This window comes from Porites lutea, chromosome 2, assembly GCF_958299795.1.
Source record: "Porites lutea chromosome 2, jaPorLute2.1, whole genome shotgun sequence".
In the NCBI taxonomy this organism is placed as follows: Eukaryota; Metazoa; Cnidaria; class Anthozoa; order Scleractinia; family Poritidae; genus Porites; species Porites lutea.
The window spans coordinates 28,644,766-28,666,660 of NC_133202.1; the positions used below are offsets into that span (position 1 = coordinate 28,644,766).

At 40.9% G+C, this 21,895-nt stretch overlaps 2 protein-coding genes across 3 annotated transcripts in view; both read left to right on the top strand.

Moving 5' to 3' along the window:
- Nucleotides 1-3,365, top strand: part of LOC140928208 (malonyl-[acyl-carrier protein] O-methyltransferase 2-like) — a 10,330-nt gene extending 6,965 nt beyond the window's left edge. The window contains exons 3-4 of the mRNA XM_073377922.1: nt 277-670; nt 2,509-3,365. Coding sequence (XP_073234023.1) covers nt 277-670; nt 2,509-2,699 — 585 coding nt within the window. The 3' untranslated portion in view covers nt 2,700-3,365. The remainder of the gene's footprint in view (nt 1-276; nt 671-2,508) is intronic.
- A 6,869-nt stretch (nt 3,366-10,234) lies between these two features.
- Nucleotides 10,235-21,084, top strand: LOC140928209 (malonyl-[acyl-carrier protein] O-methyltransferase 2-like). Of its 2 annotated transcripts, none has more exons than XM_073377924.1 (3): nt 10,235-10,359; nt 13,321-13,714; nt 20,743-21,084. In XM_073377924.1, the coding sequence occupies exons 1-3, from the start codon at nt 10,237-10,239 to the stop codon at nt 20,931-20,933; spliced, it is 708 nt and encodes a 235-aa protein (XP_073234025.1). In that variant the 5' UTR covers nt 10,235-10,236; the 3' UTR covers nt 20,934-21,084. The 2 variants fall into 2 exon arrangements, with proteins under 2 accessions (XP_073234025.1, XP_073234024.1); XM_073377923.1 differs by lacking the exon at nt 20,743-21,084 and adding an exon at nt 14,960-15,229.
- The last annotated feature ends 811 nt before the right edge of the window (nt 21,085-21,895 follow it).

Sequence of the window (21,895 nt, forward strand, 5' to 3'; positions counted from 1 at the left end):
TTGAGTGTTTGTGTCATAGGGTTTCACCCAGATAATCTAGAATGAAAAGTCACTTAACAAGCATACTCGTCCTGGTCAGTACAGAGCTTTGTCTGGCTTTGGGGTAGGACGAGGGGACTGAAATGGCTGCATTTGCAGGCTCAGTTTTGATTGGTATTTATGTCATAGAATTTCACGCAGATTCAGAAGTTAGTATAGAATGAAACATCGTTTGACAAGCACATTCTGCCTGGTCAGTTAAAAGGCTTTCCATGTTTATTCCTTTTTTCCTTTTAGTGGGTTCTTGAAGGGTCCGCTCCTGGCACCCCGGGTTGTTACTCCCATTTATCATGTGGAGAAGCCTTCTTCAATGCGGCTAAAGACCTCTATGGCGAAAGTAAGAAAAACCTCAAAATAATGGATTTTGGCTGTGGGTCCGGACTGTCTGGTCAAGTTCTGAAGGACAAATATGGATATGATAACCTGACTGGGCTGGATGTGTCTGAAGATATGTTAAATATCGCTAGACAGAGGAACATCTACAAGACTCTTATCAGTGCCTTTGTAGGTACCGACAGAATAAAACAGATACAAGATGGTGAATATGACGCTGTTATCTCCTCTGGAGTGTTCCAAACTGGTCATGTGAGAGCCAATGCTTTGGATGAAATCACTCGCTGGATTAAGCCAGGTAATTTGTCGCTTCATTGACTTCTTGTGTAAGTTGTGTATCAAGAAATCTAGAGGTAAAAGTGAGATGACCTTTTTGGAAAAATATAATAAGCAACTGACTTCGCTTTTTTTGTTTTTGTTTCTTCAGTTCAGTGACTTCTATTATCGATCTTAAATCCCACGCTGCTCAACGTTTAAACATGCATTCACATAAAATGTAGGCTTATTTCTCGGAAATTTGTTAAAAATTGACATTAACTTCTTTTAGAATTGAAAGCCCTGCAAATCAACATGATCTCAAAAGGGAGCCCCGCATACCGTGGTAAAACCGTGAAATCCCTCGCTAATGCCCTGTATTTCCCGGTTATGAGGATACGGGGCTTTCCGCTATCTGACTAAAAACTTGGGGCGGTAGATAGACTAATCATAAATTAGTATAAGAGTTAGTCTCCCTCGCAGCCGTTTTTTGATGTCACGCATGTCACGCAACGCGCTCGCATTGCGTGACAGTGACATCCAAAAAAACGGCTGCGAGGGCGACTATATAAGAGTCAGTGAGGTTACTTTCACTCTATGCCGGATAGTTGTTGCGCCTGCACGAAAAACATAACGGATAGGGCTTCTGTTCTCTAATAAGAACTGAGCGCCGAGCAGCGCCGCGCTGATCTCGATAGTAGAGTGTCACATATCGCATAGGTTCTGTGCTACACCTTGGTGTGCTGTGACCACAGGTAGCCCAAGCTCGAAATATGAGCATCGGCGAACATCAGCATTGTTGCGTAACATTCGAAATATAAGGATTTGTATTGAGAAAAAACCTATCTATCTCCAGAGAGAAAATCGTTTACAGTACGGCTCATAAAACGGCCATAAATCGGCCCATGGACCACACAGGAGAGACGTAACACACATTTTATGTAAGGTAAGCTGTTTTTTATTGATATCCTTTCATTTTCGTAGGTTACGGAAACGATAGGTTTTTCCCCATACAAATCCTTATATTTCGAATGTTATGCAACAATGCTGATGTTCGCCGATGCTTATATTTCGAGCTTGGGCTACCTGTGCTGTGGCTAGACTGGATATCCCAAAGTCAGATTGTCATCTTTACTCAACATAGATGATAGGAGTCTTATAACTTAAAGTAAGAAGAAAGCAACAGGTAGTGTGTAGGATTTGAACCCACACCATATGAAGTTTGATCCACATCCGTATCCACTACACCATTAAGGGCTAACTACCGGCGACATCGGTTAATTTTAACGCAGTTTATATGACATTGATCTTTGCATTATTGAAAGCTAGCCATTTTTTAAAGGGTGCTTAACGCTAGTCACTGTACTTCGGTTCTAATCCCCGTATTCAACTCTTTTCCTTGCACAACGGTCACTTATTCTGATTTCCCGACTCTTCTCAAAAATTTGTCAAACATATACTCATAAATGGCTATCTACGAGGAGTATACAATTGTGTAATATCCATGCTACTCAAAACTTACTTGGGTGTAAACAGGTATTGACCACTCCAGAAAATACTATAACATACCATAATGCTCCTTTCCATAATGCTCGTTTCCAAGGGAAACTGAAGACATTACTTATGCAAAATTTTGGGGTGACAAACAAAGAGCATTATGGTATGTTATGGTATTTTCTGGAGTGGTCAATTCGGATCGTAGCGGAAGTGAATAAATAGGAAAACGGAAGTAAGTTTTCACCAAACAATCTCGGCCAACTGCTCTCGCACGATGTTTGATGTGTGTTCCAGTGCTGTGTCGTAGCTGTTTACTGTCGGGATAGCTTGGTGCAGTGTTTAGACATGGCCTAAGGATTTACTGCTTGAATTTGTTCCTTTAAGGTGGTATCATGTGCTTCACTTGTCCAGTGTTTGACAAAGAGGAAAGCGGTTACAAGGAGAAATGTGAGAGTCTGGAGAAGGAGGGAAAGTGGACGCTGGTCTCCAACAAGGAAGCTGAGTACTATGGCGACAAAGCTCCTAAAGGGCGTGGCTATAAAACCTGTCGAATGCTGGTCTACAAAAAATTATAAATACTTTGTTGCCAGTGGGTGGTTTTGTTATCTTATCCTCGACCTTTCTACACCGGGTTTGGATTTTGTGCAGTCATGTTATTCTATGAACTAGCAAAATTAACTTAACTGAATTGAAGCAAACGTTTTTTTTCAATTATAGCTCTTTAAAAGTTCTTGCCCGATTTTTGAAAATTTTACTGCCAAATAGACCTCTTTCGTCAAACAGCTAATATTTTGGCCAAAAACTCCTCCATCTCCCAAGTAGTAGTCTGCTACATAGCCGTTTTTAGTGTCGTCACGCAACGTTCCTCCCAGGAGCGTTGCGTGATCGTCGGGTGCAAAAAAACCTGACTTTTGTCTCTTTTTCACTCAAATGGCTGCAAGGTTCGTTTTCAAAAAATCGGTTAGATCTCGCGATTTTTGCGAGACAGTATTTCGCGGGGTTTTATTTCCGCGATTTCACTAGGCAAATATCAAAAAAGGCATTAGATTTGGCGATTTATGCGTTCTCAACTTTATTTTACTTTTCAAAATTAAAATTTCATAAGGTAATTGGAACAAGGAATGCGTGAAATCTCACAACCGAAGATGCAAAAGGAACTTACTAGAAAGAATTTGTGTATTAGTCGATGTATTTCCTGTATATGTTGTTGCTATTACATATTAAAATTTATTTTTCTGTGATTTGAATTTTCTATATGAGTATTAAATTTCGCGAGGATTTACTCATGATTCGCGGGGCTTCAGTTTCGCGATTTTTAAACAATCGCGAAATTAAAGACCCGCAAACCAATAGGTACATTTGTCGCTTTAATATATGGATTCACGAGATCTAAGTGCTGGCTTTGGGGTACGTTCGTCACGCATTCATTTCTCCCCAATGAATGCGTGACGAACGAACCCCAAAGGTCGTCTGCGGGGAGGCTAAGTGCTGGCCAAAGGCCGAGAAAATCGTGTGATCTCCACATGATTAATTAAAGCAAATGGCCGAGAGAGAAAGAGAGAGAGAGAGAGAGAGAGAGAGAGAGAGAGGGAAGGGGAGGGGGGGAAGGGGGCGAGCGGGGAGCGGAGGATGACCAAGGTCTTGCTTAGGCAAGACAATATTTATGAGACATTTTTAATACAAATTTTGGCATACCCAGGAAACACGATTAATACCATGAACTCTGTGTTATTAACCATGAAAGAAAACTAAAAAAATGACAAGTGATATATTTTAACTGTCTTAAAATGGACCCTTCACAGTTTTTCTCATACTTATATGGACTACGGATAGAGAAAATCCGCGCCCTCTAGTTCCAAGCGTGTGCTACGCAGGCTATTGTGCCCCCACCAAATAAACGTCTGTAAAATTTCGCAATTTTGGTGAGCTATGTCACTTTTCAACAAATCCCTTTCAAATTTGGCAATTTTGCGAATTTAAAGGAACTCTTTCCAGCCGAGTTGACGGATTTTCGCTAACTTGTCCATGTCAAAAGTTGAAGAAACCTTGGAAAATAGATAACAGAAATAGAATACAGAAATTGGATGCGGTATTAAGTCAATCGATTGAGATACCCTATTTAAGCGTTTTTAAGAAGTAGTTTAGCAAATAGACCAATTCCGATATATTAAAATTCATACTTAGTTGCGAGGCTTGGGGGAATAAAAAAAAAAGAAATCGTCTTGAGGCTCAGCAGTGAATAATACATTTCTTTTGCCTTATTCCCCAAGCCTCGGAGCCAAATTTTAAGAGACCTATTCCTCAAATTCACCCGAGCGGCTGAATTTTTCAGTGGACACACTTTCATCTTGCACACTCACACAACAGAAAAGTTACTAGACAAATGTTTGTCACAGATGACTGCATCCATATTCCCTCAACGGCAGGTGTCTTTGCCATGTTTGAATATATTTCTTGTCTTATTGTCAGTAAAATTACTTTCATTTGAAGAACGCGTGACGAGGACCTGATCGATCGAACATCAGCGTGCGAGGTTAAAAATATCGGGCGGGAAGGGGGGGGGGGGGGGAACACTCAAGGAAAGTTTGTGTAGAGATGTGCCCCAGAGGCCAGTAACCCCCGACCCTGTTTACGACAAAAAATTCTCATTTCGCTACCCTGTTTAAGATCGTGACAGGAGACACTACTTTCCGACCCTGATTTGCTTTGTTTTGCATACAGAAGTAAGTAATTTTTCGCACTAAAGTAGATATTTAGGAAAAAAATGATCGGTATTGCAAATGTAGGCCGTTCTTCGCAAGTCTTCACACTCTTTGAAAGGCTTCCAGTCCAAAAAGACACCCTGTTCAAGACGCTTAATAGTGAAATCGTATACTCACGACCTTGAAAACCATACCCTGTTCATGGCACATACCCGCATAGGCCAAATAAGGGAGTGCCCCCCCGCTCCCCCGCCCCCCCCCCCCCCCCCCCCACACCCGGGCTAAAAATAAAGAGTGAACAACAAATATTAGCTGATAACATTGAACCGCAGAGTTCAGTGAAGAGTGAATTCGTCTCGGCACCTAGGAAAGGAAGAACTTCATCAGAGGTAAACATTTAAACCAATTTCTTTCGTTAGCTTTTGATATTTTTTAACAAACATTTTTTCTGCTAACCCTCATATAAGCGACATACGTAGTACCGATTATTCCTCTTTAAATATTCCTGCTCAAAACACGCCTTCATTTTGCAGCTGCAGCTAGTCCTGTAGCGTTCTGTCTCGGTACATGTTTTGAAGTTTTGGTAGGCGTGTTGTCTTACGATAGTAATATCATAAAGACTTCAGGTTAATATGGGTATAAAGTTGAAAAGTATTTAAACTCTTTGAATTTCCTCAATCAGAATTTTCGTCAAGCTACCGTATGACCACGAGGTCTTGAGTCTCTCTACCCTTCCCCCTGTTCAAGACTACAAGCCTTATTTTGTATCCCTGTTAAAGATAATCAACCTTTTGCTGCTTCTTCAAATTCCTTGAAAGCAGAATTTATTTTCCGTTTGTTATTAGCGTGAGAAAGTAGACTTTGCTCTGAGCAGGAGCGCTGTTTGATCTCGCGGACCGTGGACCAAACTAACCAGTTTAACCTGTATATACCAGCTTGCAACCCAGCCTAACCAGTTTATAACCGTAGACGAACCAACCAGTTAATCCTGTTTTTTTTTTCCGTACGCATGTCTGGTAAGATTATATGCTGACCTTCTAGTGCGCCTTCTGTGACGTGTTTGAATATTCAAAGCTGTGAATGAATGTTCATGTTAATTGAGTATGTACGGGAGGTCTAGCATAATCCGAAATTAGCAGCAGTAAACCGCCAGCTGAGAATTACTTTCAGCATATTAATGTTAATAACTTGATTGCAGATGATGCCGTGAAAAGCATAACACCCGATTCATACGGGCCAGCGTAATCCCGCGTAATCCGTCGAGCCTCGTGTTCTTTTCACGCATCAGAGTTATCATATTATCACGTGTAACGAAGCTTACAAACGCGTGGAAATTGTTTGGCTGATTAGAATGCCGGCTAAAGACTCTCCGGCAATCTCACAAAGCGATAGCCTGTGTACAGCCGCTCCCTCCCCTCAGTAAAAAATCTTACTGATGGGGAAGGGGCGCGGCTGTACACAGGTTAACAAAGTAACCTCATTCAACTCGAGAAGGCAAAAAAAAAAACACGACATAACATTTCGTATGAACTTTTTTTGAAAGATTTGCATTCAGGTCACTAGTACTGTTATGGAGAAAACTGGAACCACCGTATTGTTTGCCTATAGTGAGTTGTGTGTACCACTATAGATGAACAACGTCCACTCGAACGGATGACGTCGTTTTTGTCGCGGGTTTTCCATCAAATCGCGGCCCGTTTTTCAACGAAATCGTCGCATATCAAGAATATTGTTTTGTTGGGTTAAACGCTACTTGCGATTTCTTTGGCGTCATATGTCCCCCGACTAATGGACCTTAATTAACATTATCAAATAAATCACACAAATTACAGCTTAGTGTCGAACAATGATGTTTTTCCAAGCATTACTTGGCCTGCTTCATGGATTATCCGTCGGAGACGGGTTACTTGTTGAATAATTAGCGTCAGAGAGATAATACGTCTTAATTGGAAACTGGAGCGGTCTAAATTTTGGATTAACATTCCGCCTGGCTTCATCCATCTGTTTTTCCGTCAAATTTGACGATTTTGAAGACAGATTATCCGTCTGTAGTGTGAAAACGGCCAATACTTTATAGTCAAAGTTTATACATGTTTATATACATCAAAAATTAACTTTGAAGAAAGGTGAGGCTAAACAAGTGTTCAAAAACCACAACTTATCTCTGACCATCCGTTTTAATTTTCCAATCTGTGCATTCTTGCCTTCTTTTGTATTTTCTATGGTTATTTTTAGGCTGTGGCTATTATGGCCGATAACCGGTCAAGGTGTTCAAAACACTAAATGACCGGCAGTCCGATATTTTTATTCTATCTCCATGACAGGTTAAAGAATCCAGCCAATCCAAACTATGATATGTTAATTGAGAAAACTGATTAGGGTTAAGCCCTGAGAATAGTAATGAGGGTTAAGCACTGACTCGAACTGATTGTATTTCAAGGTTAGGGTTGTTACTATAAACCTTCAAATCAAACCTCCCTGATTTGGGCCAAACCCAAGAATTGAGTTCGAGCGGTCTACATGGTTGAAACTTCGACCGTTTCGCCGACGAACAGTTTAAAGAATTTCAAGAACCGAATCCAATACATCAGTTATGCCAGAAGCCCATAGTTATGCTAATGATTTAACAGTGTGGCTCTGTCGCATAGTGTTGTTTTTCACAGTACAGGCGCATTCAACTATAAAGAACTTTATGTCATAACTTTTTCGATGGCCACGAAACTTCGAGAAAACTTACAGCTATTATTCGACGATAATAAGGAATAATGATCGTGGTAAATGTTTTTTCTTTTTCTTTTTTTCCCGAAATTAGCGTTTAAGTGGACCCTATTTTTTTAAAGGAATATCACAGTTTTAGTGGAAAATTTTGCTGCATGAGATGTTTTTGTTATTTAACAGTTCTTACTGATCTGATAATTTGCCAAGATCTTGACTATATATCTCGAATATATTAAAACAATAACAGATTTCCGAGCCCGTTAATTGTCTGGACTTTCGAGAAACGAGCCCCTCTACGCAATCATGCCGTAAGAGACGGCGGGTTTGACGTTGAGAAGGTGGGGGTTGGGGGGGGGGGGGGGAGGCATCCTTGGGAAGTTATCTCAATAATTCTTCATAAGATACTCGGCCTCATTCATTAATTGTTAAGTAATTGCTTTACAACAAATATTCACTTCTCCACTCCTCAGGAATCTGTAAGGAAATTTGGTGAGAACCACCTGTTGTGTTCTCCTGCCCTCTAGTCGTGACGTAGATGTACTGGTAGGCGCTAAAGCCGCATAAAATACAGTTGAATATCCCGCAAGCGACCACCTGAAATGAGAAGGTTCAGTGTGTGAGAAAATTATTGCGTCATTTTGGCGGGAAAAGTCGTCACGTGATCTGAGAACTGAACTTTGTTCAGGAGGAACTGTGTGGTCGTTCGGAGTCGTGGAGCTGATCGAGTGTGTAGATTAAGTGTAGATCATCGAAATTTTACGCTAATTGATGTCCATGAATTCTTTAAGTGTAGAACAGAGTACAGAATTCTAAAATATGAACATGTGAAGAAATATACTTTCAAGGGAGTGCAGAATTAAAGCTAATACATCTGTCACACATATAAATTTGTGACACAGAGGACCCACAGGGGGGTCTCTTCCCAGGAGAGGCCCGGACACTTGCAGGAAGATAATAAAAACAATCACGGAAAATTTCTTAAGCCGTCATTCAAAAAGTGGTCGCGGTCTCTTACAGAGGTGGTCGTTTACGAGAGAGTCCAACTGTAGTGATTTGACTGGGAATAAAACGTTTTGTGTTTGGATGGGCGGTCGCTTACGAGAAGTAGTCTTAAATTGAGGTTTAACTGTATTTCTAACAAATAAGTATCAGTTTCATCTTTCCTAGTACATTCCGCCGCAATCAAAACATAGTTGCATTACCTGTAAACATTCATGTCGCAAAATATATTTATATGATACACATTCCAACTCTACTTACTAGGAAACACAAAAAACCAAAGACCAGATAACCTGCGATTCTCTGTTGATGTCTTTGTCCCGGATCACTACACAGAGGGGCCCCTTTAACACAACTACGTAATAAGAAAAAATCGCCAAAAAAGGAAGTCTTTTTGCCATTTTCGTGTAAGACGTGTAACGTTTAATGAATTAAAATGATAGAGCCATAACGTGCGTCTTTTCCAAACTCTGCTTTACGGACTGTCGCTTAATATACCGGACACATGATAATAACAAACAGTTTGCTTTGTCCTTTGGACAGAAAGCCATTACATTTTCTATAAATTCAATCCGCTTAATACGGACACTTTCTATGTCACCCTCAGTATCAGCCCATTGTGCGTATTAACGGGGTTGACTGTATTTAAATGATAGAACTTCGTACCCTTTTCATCTTACTTAACAACTCATGAATTGCCTGCCATTTTATATACCTGAAGGCTGAAAAAGGTACCCCTTTCGCGCGCGGAGAGCTGGAAGTTTACCCTTTATTTGTTGCCTGAAACCGTCTTTTGTACTTCTATTGGCTTATTAGGGAGCTAGCAACGACGACGGTGACGGCAACGGCGACGGCCACGAAAACCTCACTTAAAAAGTGAAGTCGCGCTGCTTGAATCTTAATCGCTATTATTCTATCCCCTTTAATGCGTCAAATGTTGGCAATTTTTTGTCAGGAGTTGACTTCTGAAAGACTGTATAGACTGTATCGAAGTTCAAGGAAAGAGAAAAAGGTCGTTGTGGTGTGTTCACGTCCTCCACAAAACGTGAAAAAATTAGGCATTTTCACGTTCGTAGTCGTGCAGTGACGGCAAAGAAATGCACGTGCAGAGTTGGTTTTGCCAATCTAAAGTTATTGCTTTTTTGCGGCGTTCTTGTAGGGCTAAGCAGACGTGAGTTGCATTGTGCGAACAACTCTTAAGCTACGGAAAAACGGGCAACAAAAACCTGCAACTTGTTTTGCAAGATTGCTGCAAAACGAGTTGAATAGCGATGTTGCGCGTTTTACCACCCAAGTTCAAAACCTGTCTTGCAACAAATCAGCCGGTTGTTGCAAGTTGCGCGAATACTGACTTCTGATTGGTTAGAATTACAGGGAGTCATGCCATAAACAACATTTTTGTTACTTGCTGCAAAACTGTAGTTTGCCTTGGGCTTTAGGACTTCTAGGAAAGTCCTTAGGACTTCTCTTTACTTCTCGTGAAAAATGTTTTCACAGTCTGCAACAATCTAATTAGTTGCAAGACAGGTTTGATTCGTGAAAAATCGCTATTCAACTCATATTGCAGCGATGTTGCAAAACAAGTTGCACGTTTTCGTTGACCGTTTTACTGTCAGTACCTTTACCGACGCTTGTCACAGTTCAAAACTGGTTAGTAAGTTGAACTGGTATTTGTTTTGTGGCTGCAGGAGACATGGCAGAAAATGGAGACGCAGCGTGTTTCTATCCCCAGGAAATCCTTGACCTCAACTGGAACACTACTTCCAAAGAGAGAATCCAGAAGGCTTATAAAGTATGGTCTGTGTGCTACGATAAGGTACTGTTTTGGGGCGTAAATAAGCATTCAATTGTACGAGACGTTTGCAAACTTAGACAGGGTGTGATAACTAAAGACTGGCCGGGTGTCAGAGAGCACTATACTTTTCCATCACCAACTATACTGTGGTTTCAGATTAGTCCAACTTTTTTCGGGAACTATATCTACTACAATAGTTTACTTCCGGGATTTCAGGTCGAAGAAGGGGAGGGAAATATGGAAGCTATACGTGATGGGCCGGCACCCAAAGGACCCCCAAAGGTGATCAAAATGGGATTGGGTACGCTCAGGGTCATAGGCTCCTGGTACGCCATAAAAGTTTTCTCTGTCGTGTATAAGTTGTTTCACTCATCTTGAATGCAGCAATAATATTACAACCAGCACAAGGATCCTAGGCCTAGGCACACATGCTCAATCTCCTTGTTAACTGCTTAATCATATTAAATAGTCCGATTAGATGGCTGTGACAGGTCTACACTGAGCTGCGCCGTGAAGCAGTGGTCTAAAAATTTTGAAAAGTGTTCTAATGCAGTGGCGGATCCAGGGGGGGGGGGGGGGGGGGACGGAGGGCCCTGCTCCCCCTTATTTTTAAACCAAACTGAGGCCCGAAGGGCCGAAAAAAACGTTTTTTGAGACCGGCCCCCCCTTATCCCAGGGTCTGTATGACCGCCCCCCCTTATCTGAACGTCTGAATCCGCCACTGTTAAATGGTCATACTCTATTGACGCTCTATTGACGAGTGTATAATCTGCTACTATTCGAAGCTAAAGAGATGGATATGTTTTCATTTGAATTTTTATGATCGTCTGGGTTAAAGTAGAATAACTCCATGCAAGTATTTTGTTTTTGTTCCAGGTCTGTTTATATATTTGCCGTATGATTTTTTTACTTCCCAAACCTCTCCCAAAAAAATCAACAAGATCATTCCTCGAGTGGCCAACTCTAGTTATAGACTCTTTTTCCAGGGTTCCTGAGGTGTTTTTGCTCACGGGAACATGAACTTAAAAAACAAATTTAACTAATAGTATATTTGCTCGTCTTGATTATGTCTTCTATTTCAGAGGGAGCCCACTGCAAAATTTCTTTTTTCCGGCCTTTTCGCTTTCTCCTCAATCATCTGTTACACTTTTTGCATTTGTAGGTCAAGACGTAGATGTTATTCAGTTCGAAATTGTTGATGGGGTATTACATACATTTTGTTTCGTTTCGCTGAATATCATACCGTAAATCCTCTACTGTGGGCTTTTTTCTTCCAAGCACCTTCTAAGGGGGGTGGGGGGGGGGGGGGGGGGGCTTCATAGGGAGGGGGCTTAGATGATGGCATTAATTCTCCATAAAGAAATAGAACGCAAAGTAAATAAGCTCAGGCACATGAGGTTGGACTTCATGTACACGAACCAAAAAAAAAAAAAAGAATTCGAAAAAAGCCATATGCCCGATCAGTCACGGTGGTGATTAATTACTACAGTCTTTCATTTAAGAATACGGAGGGAAGCCTAAGCCCCCTAAAAAAAGGGGGGAAAGCCTATTAGAGAGGCGGCCATATTTGAGAGGGGGGCTCAGAGTGATTTTACATGAACCGTGAAACAGATGCTAACAAATAGTGTAAAATAGCGACAGGTAAACAATATAGAAGACAATAAAATTATTTCACGGTTCTAGTAAAATCACTCTAATAGAGGATTTACGGTATTTTATTACGGCTTTTTTGTAACTTAATTTTTTGTGATCACCTAATTCATTTGCGTTTGTTTCTTATTATAGTGATGAGCTGTGCAGTGCGATCTTTAAGATGTAGCTGCATAGTTGTGTAAAGAATGAATAAAGCAGTACTGCTGTTGTTTTCCAATTTCATTGACAATTTATTATAATGGAATTTTGGGACAAGGTATCATTGTATAAGTGAACCAGCTTTAAAATAGAAATTTATCTTTTCTTGATATACTATTAACTATATGTTTGTATGCAATACCATTGAATTCGATCAGTTCTTATAATGTTAAGGAGTTTTGTAACCACAATATATTATAGATGTATATGTCAATACATGATGCAGATCTGTTTTTAATCACGAGAGCTCTGCTTGTAACAGTACTCAGTCAGTCATACATGTACTTGACCATTATATTCTTAAAGATTCTTGCTATATGTTTTATCCATTACCAATAGTATTAATTCCGATTCGTTTATTGTTCTAGGGACCCTTTTAGTACGAAAGTGTTCAATCAGACATGAATGTCAGTGCGGATTGATATGAGCTTCTTGAGATTAACGGTTTTTCCCCTTATGAGAAAACATATTTCAAGATTTTCGCCCATAGTTCCTCTCTTATCTTTAGGGAGTATCAGTATTCCGTTGTGGTATGAGAACATCAGTGTAAGCGGATAGTCAAACAATTTGTATTTTGCTGCTTTTGCAAGATTCAGTCATGCATATAAGTTTATTACCGACTTGACCATTGATTCCTGAGTACGAAACTTGTCAGACTTGTCTCTTGCATCTTAACTGTTGCCAGTTGAAGTTGACTTGTGTTGTCTGCCGGTATGATGTCCTCATCTTTGTCGATTTTTGAATGTGTTGTGAGGCATTTCATGGTCCGGTTTTGACATAAACTTTGATTCGATCGATTATTTTGAAATGAGCATTTCCATCCGGATTCTTTTAAAGATGTAGGGTTTTTATAGGCTCACTACGTGATCGAACTTTTTCCCCTAGTTTTTTTGGGGGGTAAATATAAGACTAAGAACTTCTAAAAAGAATTTTTTCAAGATTTTTATCTGCAATGAAGAGAACCCGTAATTCCTCCTGGGTAATCAGGATGACGCTATTTTGTTTTTTCTCGACGTACTAAGTAAAACGTATATTTTGACTGTGCTATGCCACAGGTAACCCAATAAGCAAACCTTACTTTAGAGTGAAACAAAATTAGTTTTACCTTCATTCCTGTGTTTTTATTTTTAGTGGGTCTTTGAAGGTTCTGCTCCAGGCTCTCCAGGTTGCCTCGCTCACTCATCATGCGGCGAAGGCTTCTTCAACGCGGCTAAAGACCTCTATGGTGAAAGCAAGAAAGACCTCAAAATATTGGATTTGGGTTGTGGGACAGGACTGTCAGGTCAAGTTCTGAAGGAAAAATACGGCTATGACAATCTGGTTGGACTGGATGTGTCTGAAGACATGCTAAATATCGCGAGAGATAGAAACATCTACAAGACTCTTATCAGCGCTTTTGTGACCACTGAGAAAATAGAAGACATACAAGATGGTGAATATGATGCTGTTATCTCCTCTGGCGTGATTACAACTGGGCTTGTGAGGCCCAGTGCTTTTGATGAAATCATACGCTGGATTAAACCAGGTTAGTTAGCAGACAGTCTAAGGCTGTACTGGCTTCTCTCTTGGGCAGAAAAACAGCAGAGACCGGGAATCTATATCTTGATTCTAGCTTTTGATTCCTCATGATTAGGCCTCTTTGAGGTCTTCTCCACAGGTCAAACCGTGTACGTTACTAGCGCTCTCACAAGATCTCACCACATTCTTAGCCATAATTTAAATTGAGAGTTTTTCGACTGCAAAACAATCCATATTTTTGCGTATTAACGTACGCGCAAACAGTCAAACAAAAGATCTGGAGCGAGGCTGAAAACAGAGAGCAAGACTGGACGCCCGTGGGCGTGGGCGTTGAGCGTGTGAGGCTCGCGCGGCTTGCGTAGCATGCAAAGCAGGCGTATTTTGCAGCGCGATCCCTGACTTTTTTTTCAGAAATGACGTTTTCCCGCCATCTTGGACGTTAATACTACCAGAGAGTTGGGATGAGTCAAAAACTGATATCAAGGGAGAGGTTGATGGGTATAAAATAGAGGAGGGGGAGGGGAGGAAAAAATACAAAAAATATTTCATCCTCTCTCCTCCCCGCCCCTTTCCCCTTTCCCGCCCCTCCTCCCTTAGTCTTTTCCTTGGCTTTTCAAGATGGCGGCCGCGATCAATGTAACTCTGAGTTTCCGGTAAAAAACGCCTGCTGTGCAGGCTAGGCTCTCGCGGCTCTAAGGCTATTCTTACGCTACGCCAAACCAATTTTGAAAAAAACAATAACTGTCTGTTTTGCAGCCTAAGAGTTTTGAGTAAGATGCTCTTAATAAGAAGAAATAATCAGCGAACAAATATTAGGAGAGTGAATGAGATTAACTAATCCGCAAATCAAAAGTCCTATTTTTGCAGTTACAGGTTGGGGCCTGACTAGCCACGGACAGCTGTTTCGCCCTTATTGGGGTTTATCAGCATACCATAGCCGTCGGACCTCTGTACGGATAAAGTCGTCTTCAGAGGTCCTTCACTGCTGAGAAGGGTGCAAAAGGCACTCCTCTAAGCGCTAACTCCACACAACACACGTGGGAGCTGTCGACGGCTATGCCACGCTTATGAGCCCCAATAAGAGCGAAACAGCTGTCCATAGCTGCCACTGCCCTGGTGATATGGCGGTGGGCATGCGTGAGGTACTGGCCAGGCCTTGGGTTTGGGTTAGTGTATGTGTGCCCCTTGCTTTAAGTTTGTCTTGCTTATTCCGTGAATTTTAATTGAATTGTCTTTTTTCTGTTCGTTACAGGTGGTATCATGTGCTTCACCTGTCCAGTGTTTGACAGAGAGGAAGACGGTTACAAGGCGAAATGTGAAAGTCTGGAAAAAGAAGGAAAATGGACACTGCACACAAACAAGGAGGCTGATTACTATGGCGACAAACTTCCTCGTGGGCGTGGCTATAAAACCTGTCGATTGCTGGTCTACAAAACAGTATAAAAGTACTACTCAGCAGCTTTGTAACCTCGGTTTTTTCTGCGATGATTTTAGTTCAATAAAAATAAGAAAGGAAAATGAATCAGTGCACGTGCGAGTTTTGACTAGGGAAGGACAAATAGTTCGGTTAGGTAACCATCTGGGATCAATAGCTGCTTCACGTGACCAGGCGCCTCTTGGGATTTTTGACGGTAGTTGCGGCGCAAGGATCATGGGAAAGCTTCAAACACGCAGTTGCCTGCGCCCTGACTACCGAATAAAATCCCAAAATGCGCTTGGGTACGAGGCAGATGGGGAAATGACTGAAAAAGGGTTCACTACATTGGTTGGCAACTTTTAGGCTTACTTTTTGTCAGTTGACGTCTTTATTGTAACTTTTAGAAGTCTCTCCTCTCGAACGCATGAAGGTTTGCGCTATTGAGTCCCAGGTGTCCCGGAAACGTTAGCTACAAAATACGATACTTTACAGATAACTAGTAGAGGTGTAATATGAGTTTACTCCTGTTGGACGCAAGACTGGCTGCCGAGTTCTGAACTCTCTGTCGAATTTTACTGAATATAAAAGGCCTTACATTCATAACTAGTTAATCCTTAGCATACGTTGCAGGCCCTGGTTATGTTATTTCAAGGACGCGCGTTATATAAAACATAACCAAAAAAGACGCTATGGGAGCGTATATTTTGGCGTGGTTGAACTACGCGTACGTGAAGTTTCTTAAGTGAATGAGCGATATGTGGGTAGTACAGTGGTATTGTATATTTGAGGGGTTAGTTGAGATGTGTGAAGTAGTAGGCTTGGAGTTATATTTGAGGTTCATTACTAAGATAATGGGTGTAGTTTGTGAGGTAGTTGCTTGGTTTCTACACGGGCTTGTTTTTACTGGATGTTGATAGGAGTCAAACTGTTAATAGTGGCACTGAGGTGTTGATAGAAAATGTCTGTATTATGAGATATGATATAGCTTTATTAAGAAGTAAAATCATTGCAGCCCCCGGGCCGGCTGAAATGTAACTTACCCTACAATAGAACTAAAAATTATCTATAAATATAATATATAGATTTAGCCAGGGCTAAAAGCGAAGCTCTCGATTATATTTTTAGTTGGTTCAAACAAAATATAAAATCGTGTATGGCTAAGCGGGAAGGCAACGCCGGAGAACGGTGATAAAACAACAATAGGTCTAATTAGCAAAAAAGCAACTTTGCACGTGCAGCGCACTTTTTTTGTACATTTCTTTGCCGTTGTTTTGCACGACTACAACGTGAAACTTCCAGAGACTTTTTTATGGAGGCAATGTCGCAAGTGTTCTTGTTCACTTTTTTTTCACTGCTGCTCATTTTCTCCTTGCATTGTTGGCCGTTAGCATTGTCACCGCCGCTAAAAAAAAATTTTCATGTTGATGTTGTTCTTCCAACAAAAAAATGTCTCCTTTGTTTTTTATCTCTCGCTCTAGATCTCTGTCGCCCTTTTTCTCGTTGAGTTTCGCTGGCCTATCGCTTTTTCTCTGTCTTCCTCTTGCTCTATATTTCAAAGTTTTTGGACATGACAATTAATCTAAGCTTAATACTTTTAGAAAACGCGGATACAGAAACAATTTCCGCTTTCTTCCGCTTTCCGGTTTCGTCTTTATTGACTCTTTAGCTGCCTCTGCTTTACAAGACGCGGGTGGCTATGCTATTTCCCGCCAAAATAACCTCGAGTTGCATTTGAGTTGCCATACCTGTTGATTGAGTTATTTAACATTGGTTTGCCTGTGGTGCGGACGGACGGTCGGGCGTACGGTCACGTGATTAACAAATTTTCTCGGATGGGTAGATTACCATATTTCCTTAGCTATGGGGCTCCGCCCACGCGCGCGATTCGCGCGCGGGTGGAGCTCCGCTATGATAACTACTATAAAAACCGTAAAATATAACCTACAATAAAATACAAAGGAGAAGTATCAACACCAAAATACTAATAATTAAGATTACTACTAATAATTAAAACTGTTCGCCATAATAAAAGTGTTTTTAAACCTATTTGTCTTACAAATCGGTAGTTTGAAGTATCTCTGGCTACGGTGCAATGAGTAGACCCGTTGCGTGGCGGCAGCAGATCATGGAGCTTGTGGCTTTGGTCCCTTACAATTTCGTCAAATAGAGCATTACTCAAGGCCTTCCTCCTCTCGTAGAGTGACGTGATGTCTAGAGCTACTAGAGCCTCAGCATAGGATAAGTCGGGTTGTATTATCCTCAACGCGCGCTTTTGCAACCTTTCCATTTCATTAGACAGATATTGCGGCAAAGAATGATGAAAAACTGGGCACACATATTCTAATACAGGGCGTAAAAATGTTGGATAAAAAAGTAGCATATCCTTGGGTGGAACTTTAGCGCGCTTTAGCTGTTTTAGGAAGTACAGGCGCGTCGCAGCCTTTTTGCATATAGATTCTACATGCGCGTTCCACCTGAGGTTGTCTGAAACTACCACTCGTAGCAGCTTTGCGGACGAGACAACTTCGATTTGCTTATCATTGAAAGTGATATGATCTACAGAACTTCCTGATCTAGAGAATGATATTCTAAATTCTTTACATTTAGACTCATTGAGTTGGAAACCATCAGCTTCCGACTGTCGTACAAGTTAAGTTTATTATAACTGACATGTTTTACAAACATACTGTTTTCCATCAAATGAAGATTGCACACTGAAAAAATTTTCACACAAATATTTACTTTTGCCAAAAATGTGAAGTAATCGATTACAAAGACAACATATATAACAGGGACCTTTTCGTATTTTAGTTTTATACTGTTCATTGGAAAAATCTATACCCCGATCTGCCTGTTTTCTTTTCTCCCTGTAACTAAATGTTTCTTTTTAAGAGGTTCCATCTCACAATACTCTAACCTGCGATCAGGCGATGTTTTTTTTTTTTTTTTGGCGGGAAAAAAAAAAAAAAATCGCCTGATCGCAGGTTATACACAGACTAGATATTTGTTGCGCCTGCACGAAAACCATACCGGCTGGGCCTCTGTTCTCTAATAAGGGACCGGTCATTATTTATCGCCTGGGGGGTGGGGGGGGGGTCGGAGGATTTTGGGCTAAACACGATGAAATTTAGCCGATCCCCACTTTAAATGTTATTTTATTGAAGTGATCCCCCCTCATAACTATATATAACTTTCGTGATCCCCCCACCCATGTCTTTGTACCCATATTCACCTTTCGACGTGTATATTTAGTGTTTTAAACGTTCATATACAGGTAGTATTTCTAACTATGATGTACTTACAGCATAATAAAGCCGTTATCGCGCAGTCTTTTTTTAAAAGTGTCTCTTGTTCCGTGTCTTTTTCTAGTCTGGATCCAGACATCTGAATTCAGTTGACATACAAGCAATCTTGCTTAAAACTGCAAAGTGCTTGAAACTGCAATCAGTGCTTGAAACTGCAAAGTTACTTTTTTTAGAGTGCCAAATAGCAGTCCGCCAAGTCCCTATCAGCAGGTCATATTTAGCGACAATTCGGCCATCTGGAAGGGCTAGGATCGGCCACTGTTCCTGTCTCCTTTTTTATTTTCATCTATAGTGTAATAGATCAGCCTTTGTAGCTTTGCTCACATTTTTATAATTTTTTTTTTGTTCTTTTTTTTGTTTGTTTTCTTTTTGTTTTCCTTTTTTTTTTTTTCATCCAGTGTTTGCTTGTACAGTAACTTCAGCTATTTGGTCATCTGGTAAAAAAGTTAAAACTGGCATACGAACAGTTGACTCTTCATCGAGATCAGCAATGACAAGATCATCTTCGCTATCCTCGTCATCATCTAACTCCGTATCTGATTCTTCACTCTCTTCCTCACTGCTGGACAACTCATTCCCGTTGCCCGGACTTCTCTGTCGATAGTAATGGTAGCGAATTGCCTTTATCTTGTCCAGCTTTATACCAACAGTGGTCAGGCCATGTTCCTTAAGGTACAGGTCGAGCTGTCTCACCTTCAGCTTTTCAACTTTGCCATTCTCAATAAGTATGCCCCACTGGTAGTCCTTGTATGTTAGTTCCTCTTCTAACCTTTTTTTCTCCTTAGCCTCTCTTGTTCTAAATTGAAATGCACACATTCGCCAGTGTGACAGACTTCCGTTTTTTAAATAAAGTTGTGTTAGAACAAATTGAGATTGCAAATGCTATCATCTCCGAGCAGGATGGGCACATTTATGTTGTATGCTTTCAAACTGGCATTGTTCAAGCAGATTTGAGTGGTCCCCCCTCTGAATCCTTCCAAAATTTTCAGTGATCCCCCCCTTTTGGGCTCTCAGTTACGACTGATCCCCCCTCTGTTCTCCTAAAAATCAAGTGATCCCCCCCAAAATCCTCCGACCCCCCCAGGTGATAAATAATGACCGGTCCCTAAGAACTGAGCGTCGAACAGCGCCGCGCTGATCTCGATAGTAGAGCGTCGCATATCGCATAGGTTCTGTGCCACACTTTGGTGGGCTGTGACCACAGGTAGCCCAAGCTCGAAATATGAGCATCGGCGAACATCAGAATTGTTGCGTAACATTCGAAATATAAGGATTTGTATAGCAAAAAAACCTATCTATCTACAGAAAGAAAACCGTTTACAGTACAGCTGATAAATCGGCCCGTGGACCACACAGGAGAGACGGAACACACATTTTATGCAAGGTAAGCTGTTTTTTTATTGATATCCTTTCATTTTCGTAGGTTCAGAAACGATAGGTTTTTTCCCCATACAAATCCTTATATTTCGAATGTTATGTAACAATGCTGATGTTCGCCGATGCTTATATTTCGAGCTTGGGCTACCTGTGCTGTGGCTAGAATGGATACCCCAAAGTCAGATTGTCATCTTTACTCAAAATAGATGATAGGAGTCTTATAACTTAAAGTAAGAAGAAAGCAGCAGGTAGTGTGTAGGACTTGAACCCACACCATGTGAAGTTTGATCCACATCCACATCCGTATCCACTAAACCATTAAGAGCTAACTACCGGCGACATCGGTTAATTTTAACGCAGTCTATATGACATTGATCTTTGCATTATTGAAAGCTAGCCGTTTTTTAAAGGGTGCTTAACGCTAGTCACTGTACTTCGGTGTTAATCCCCGTATTCAACTCTTTTCCTTGCACAACTGTCCCTTATTCTGATTTCCCAACTCTTCTCAAAAATTTGTCAAACATATACTCATAAATGGCTATCTACGAGGAGCATACAGTTGTGTAATATCCATGCTACTCAATTGGGTGTAAACAGGTATTGACCACTCCAGAAAATACTATAACATACCATAATGCTCTTTGTTTGTGGCCCTAAGGGAAACTGAAGACATTGCTTATGCAAAATTTTGGGGTGACAAACAAAGAGCATTATGGTATGTTATGGTATTTTCTGGAGTGGTCAATTCGGATCGTAGCGGAAGTGAATAAATAGGAAAACGGAAGTAAGTTTTCACCAAACAATCTCGGCCAACTGCTCTCGCACGATGTTTGATGTGTGTTCCAGTGCTGTGTCGTAGCTGTTTACTGTCGGGATAGCACGGTGCAGTGTTTAAACATGGCCTAAGGATTTCCTGCTTGAATTTGTTTCTTTAAGGTGGTATCATGTGCTTCACTTGTCCAGTGTTTGACAAAGAGGAAAGCGGTTACAAGGAGAAATGTGAGAGTCTGGAGAAGGAGGGAAAATGGACGCTGGTCTCCAACAAGGAAGCTGAGTACTATGGCGACAAAGCTCCTAAAGGGCGTGGTTATAAAACCTGTCGAATGCTGGTCTACAGAAAATTATAAATACTTTGTTGCCGGTGGGTGGTTTTGTCATCTTATCCTCGACCTTTCTACACCGGGTTTGGATTTTGTGCAGTCATGTTATTCTATGAACTAGCAAAATTAAGTAAAACTGGATTGAAGCAAACGTTTTTTTCAATTATAGCTCTTTAAAAGTTCTAGCCGGATTTTTGAAAACGTTACTGCCAAATAGACCTCTTCCGTCAAACAGCTTATATTTTGGCCAAAAACTCCTCCATCTCCCAAGTAGTAGTCTGCTACATAGCCGTTTTTAGTGTCGTCACGCAACGTTCCTCCCAGGAGCGTTGCGTGATCGTCGGGTGCAAAAAACCTGACTTTTGTCTCTTTTTCACTCAAATGGCTGCAAGGTTCGTTTTCAAAAAATCGGTTAGATCTCGCGTTTTTTGCCAGACAATATTTCGCGGGGTTTTATTTCCGCGATTTCACGAGGCAAATATCAAAAAAGGCATTAGATTTGGCGATTTATGCGTTCTCAACTTTATTTTACTTTTCAAAATTAAATTTCATAAGGTAATTGGAACAAGGAATGCGTGCAATCTCACAACCGAAGATGCAAAAGGAACTTACCAGAAAGAATTTGTGTATTAGTCGATGTATATCCTGTATATGTTGTTGCTATTACATATTAAAATTTATTTTTCTGTGATTTGAATTTTCTATATGAGTATTAAATTTCGCGAGGATTTATCATGATTCGCGGGTCTTCAATCTCACGATTTTTAAACAATCGCGAAACCAATATGTACATTTGTCGCTTATATGGATTCACAAGATCTAAGGGACTGTTCGTTATTTATGCCTAAGGGGGGGGGCGGTGTTTAGAGTGGGGGGGGGGGGGGGTAAAATTTTCAAAATCAATGAAAAAGGGGGGATGTTTTTTTAACCTAGTCATATTTGGGGAGTTTGCGCGCAGCATTGTTATCTGTTGGCTGATAAATGCCCAT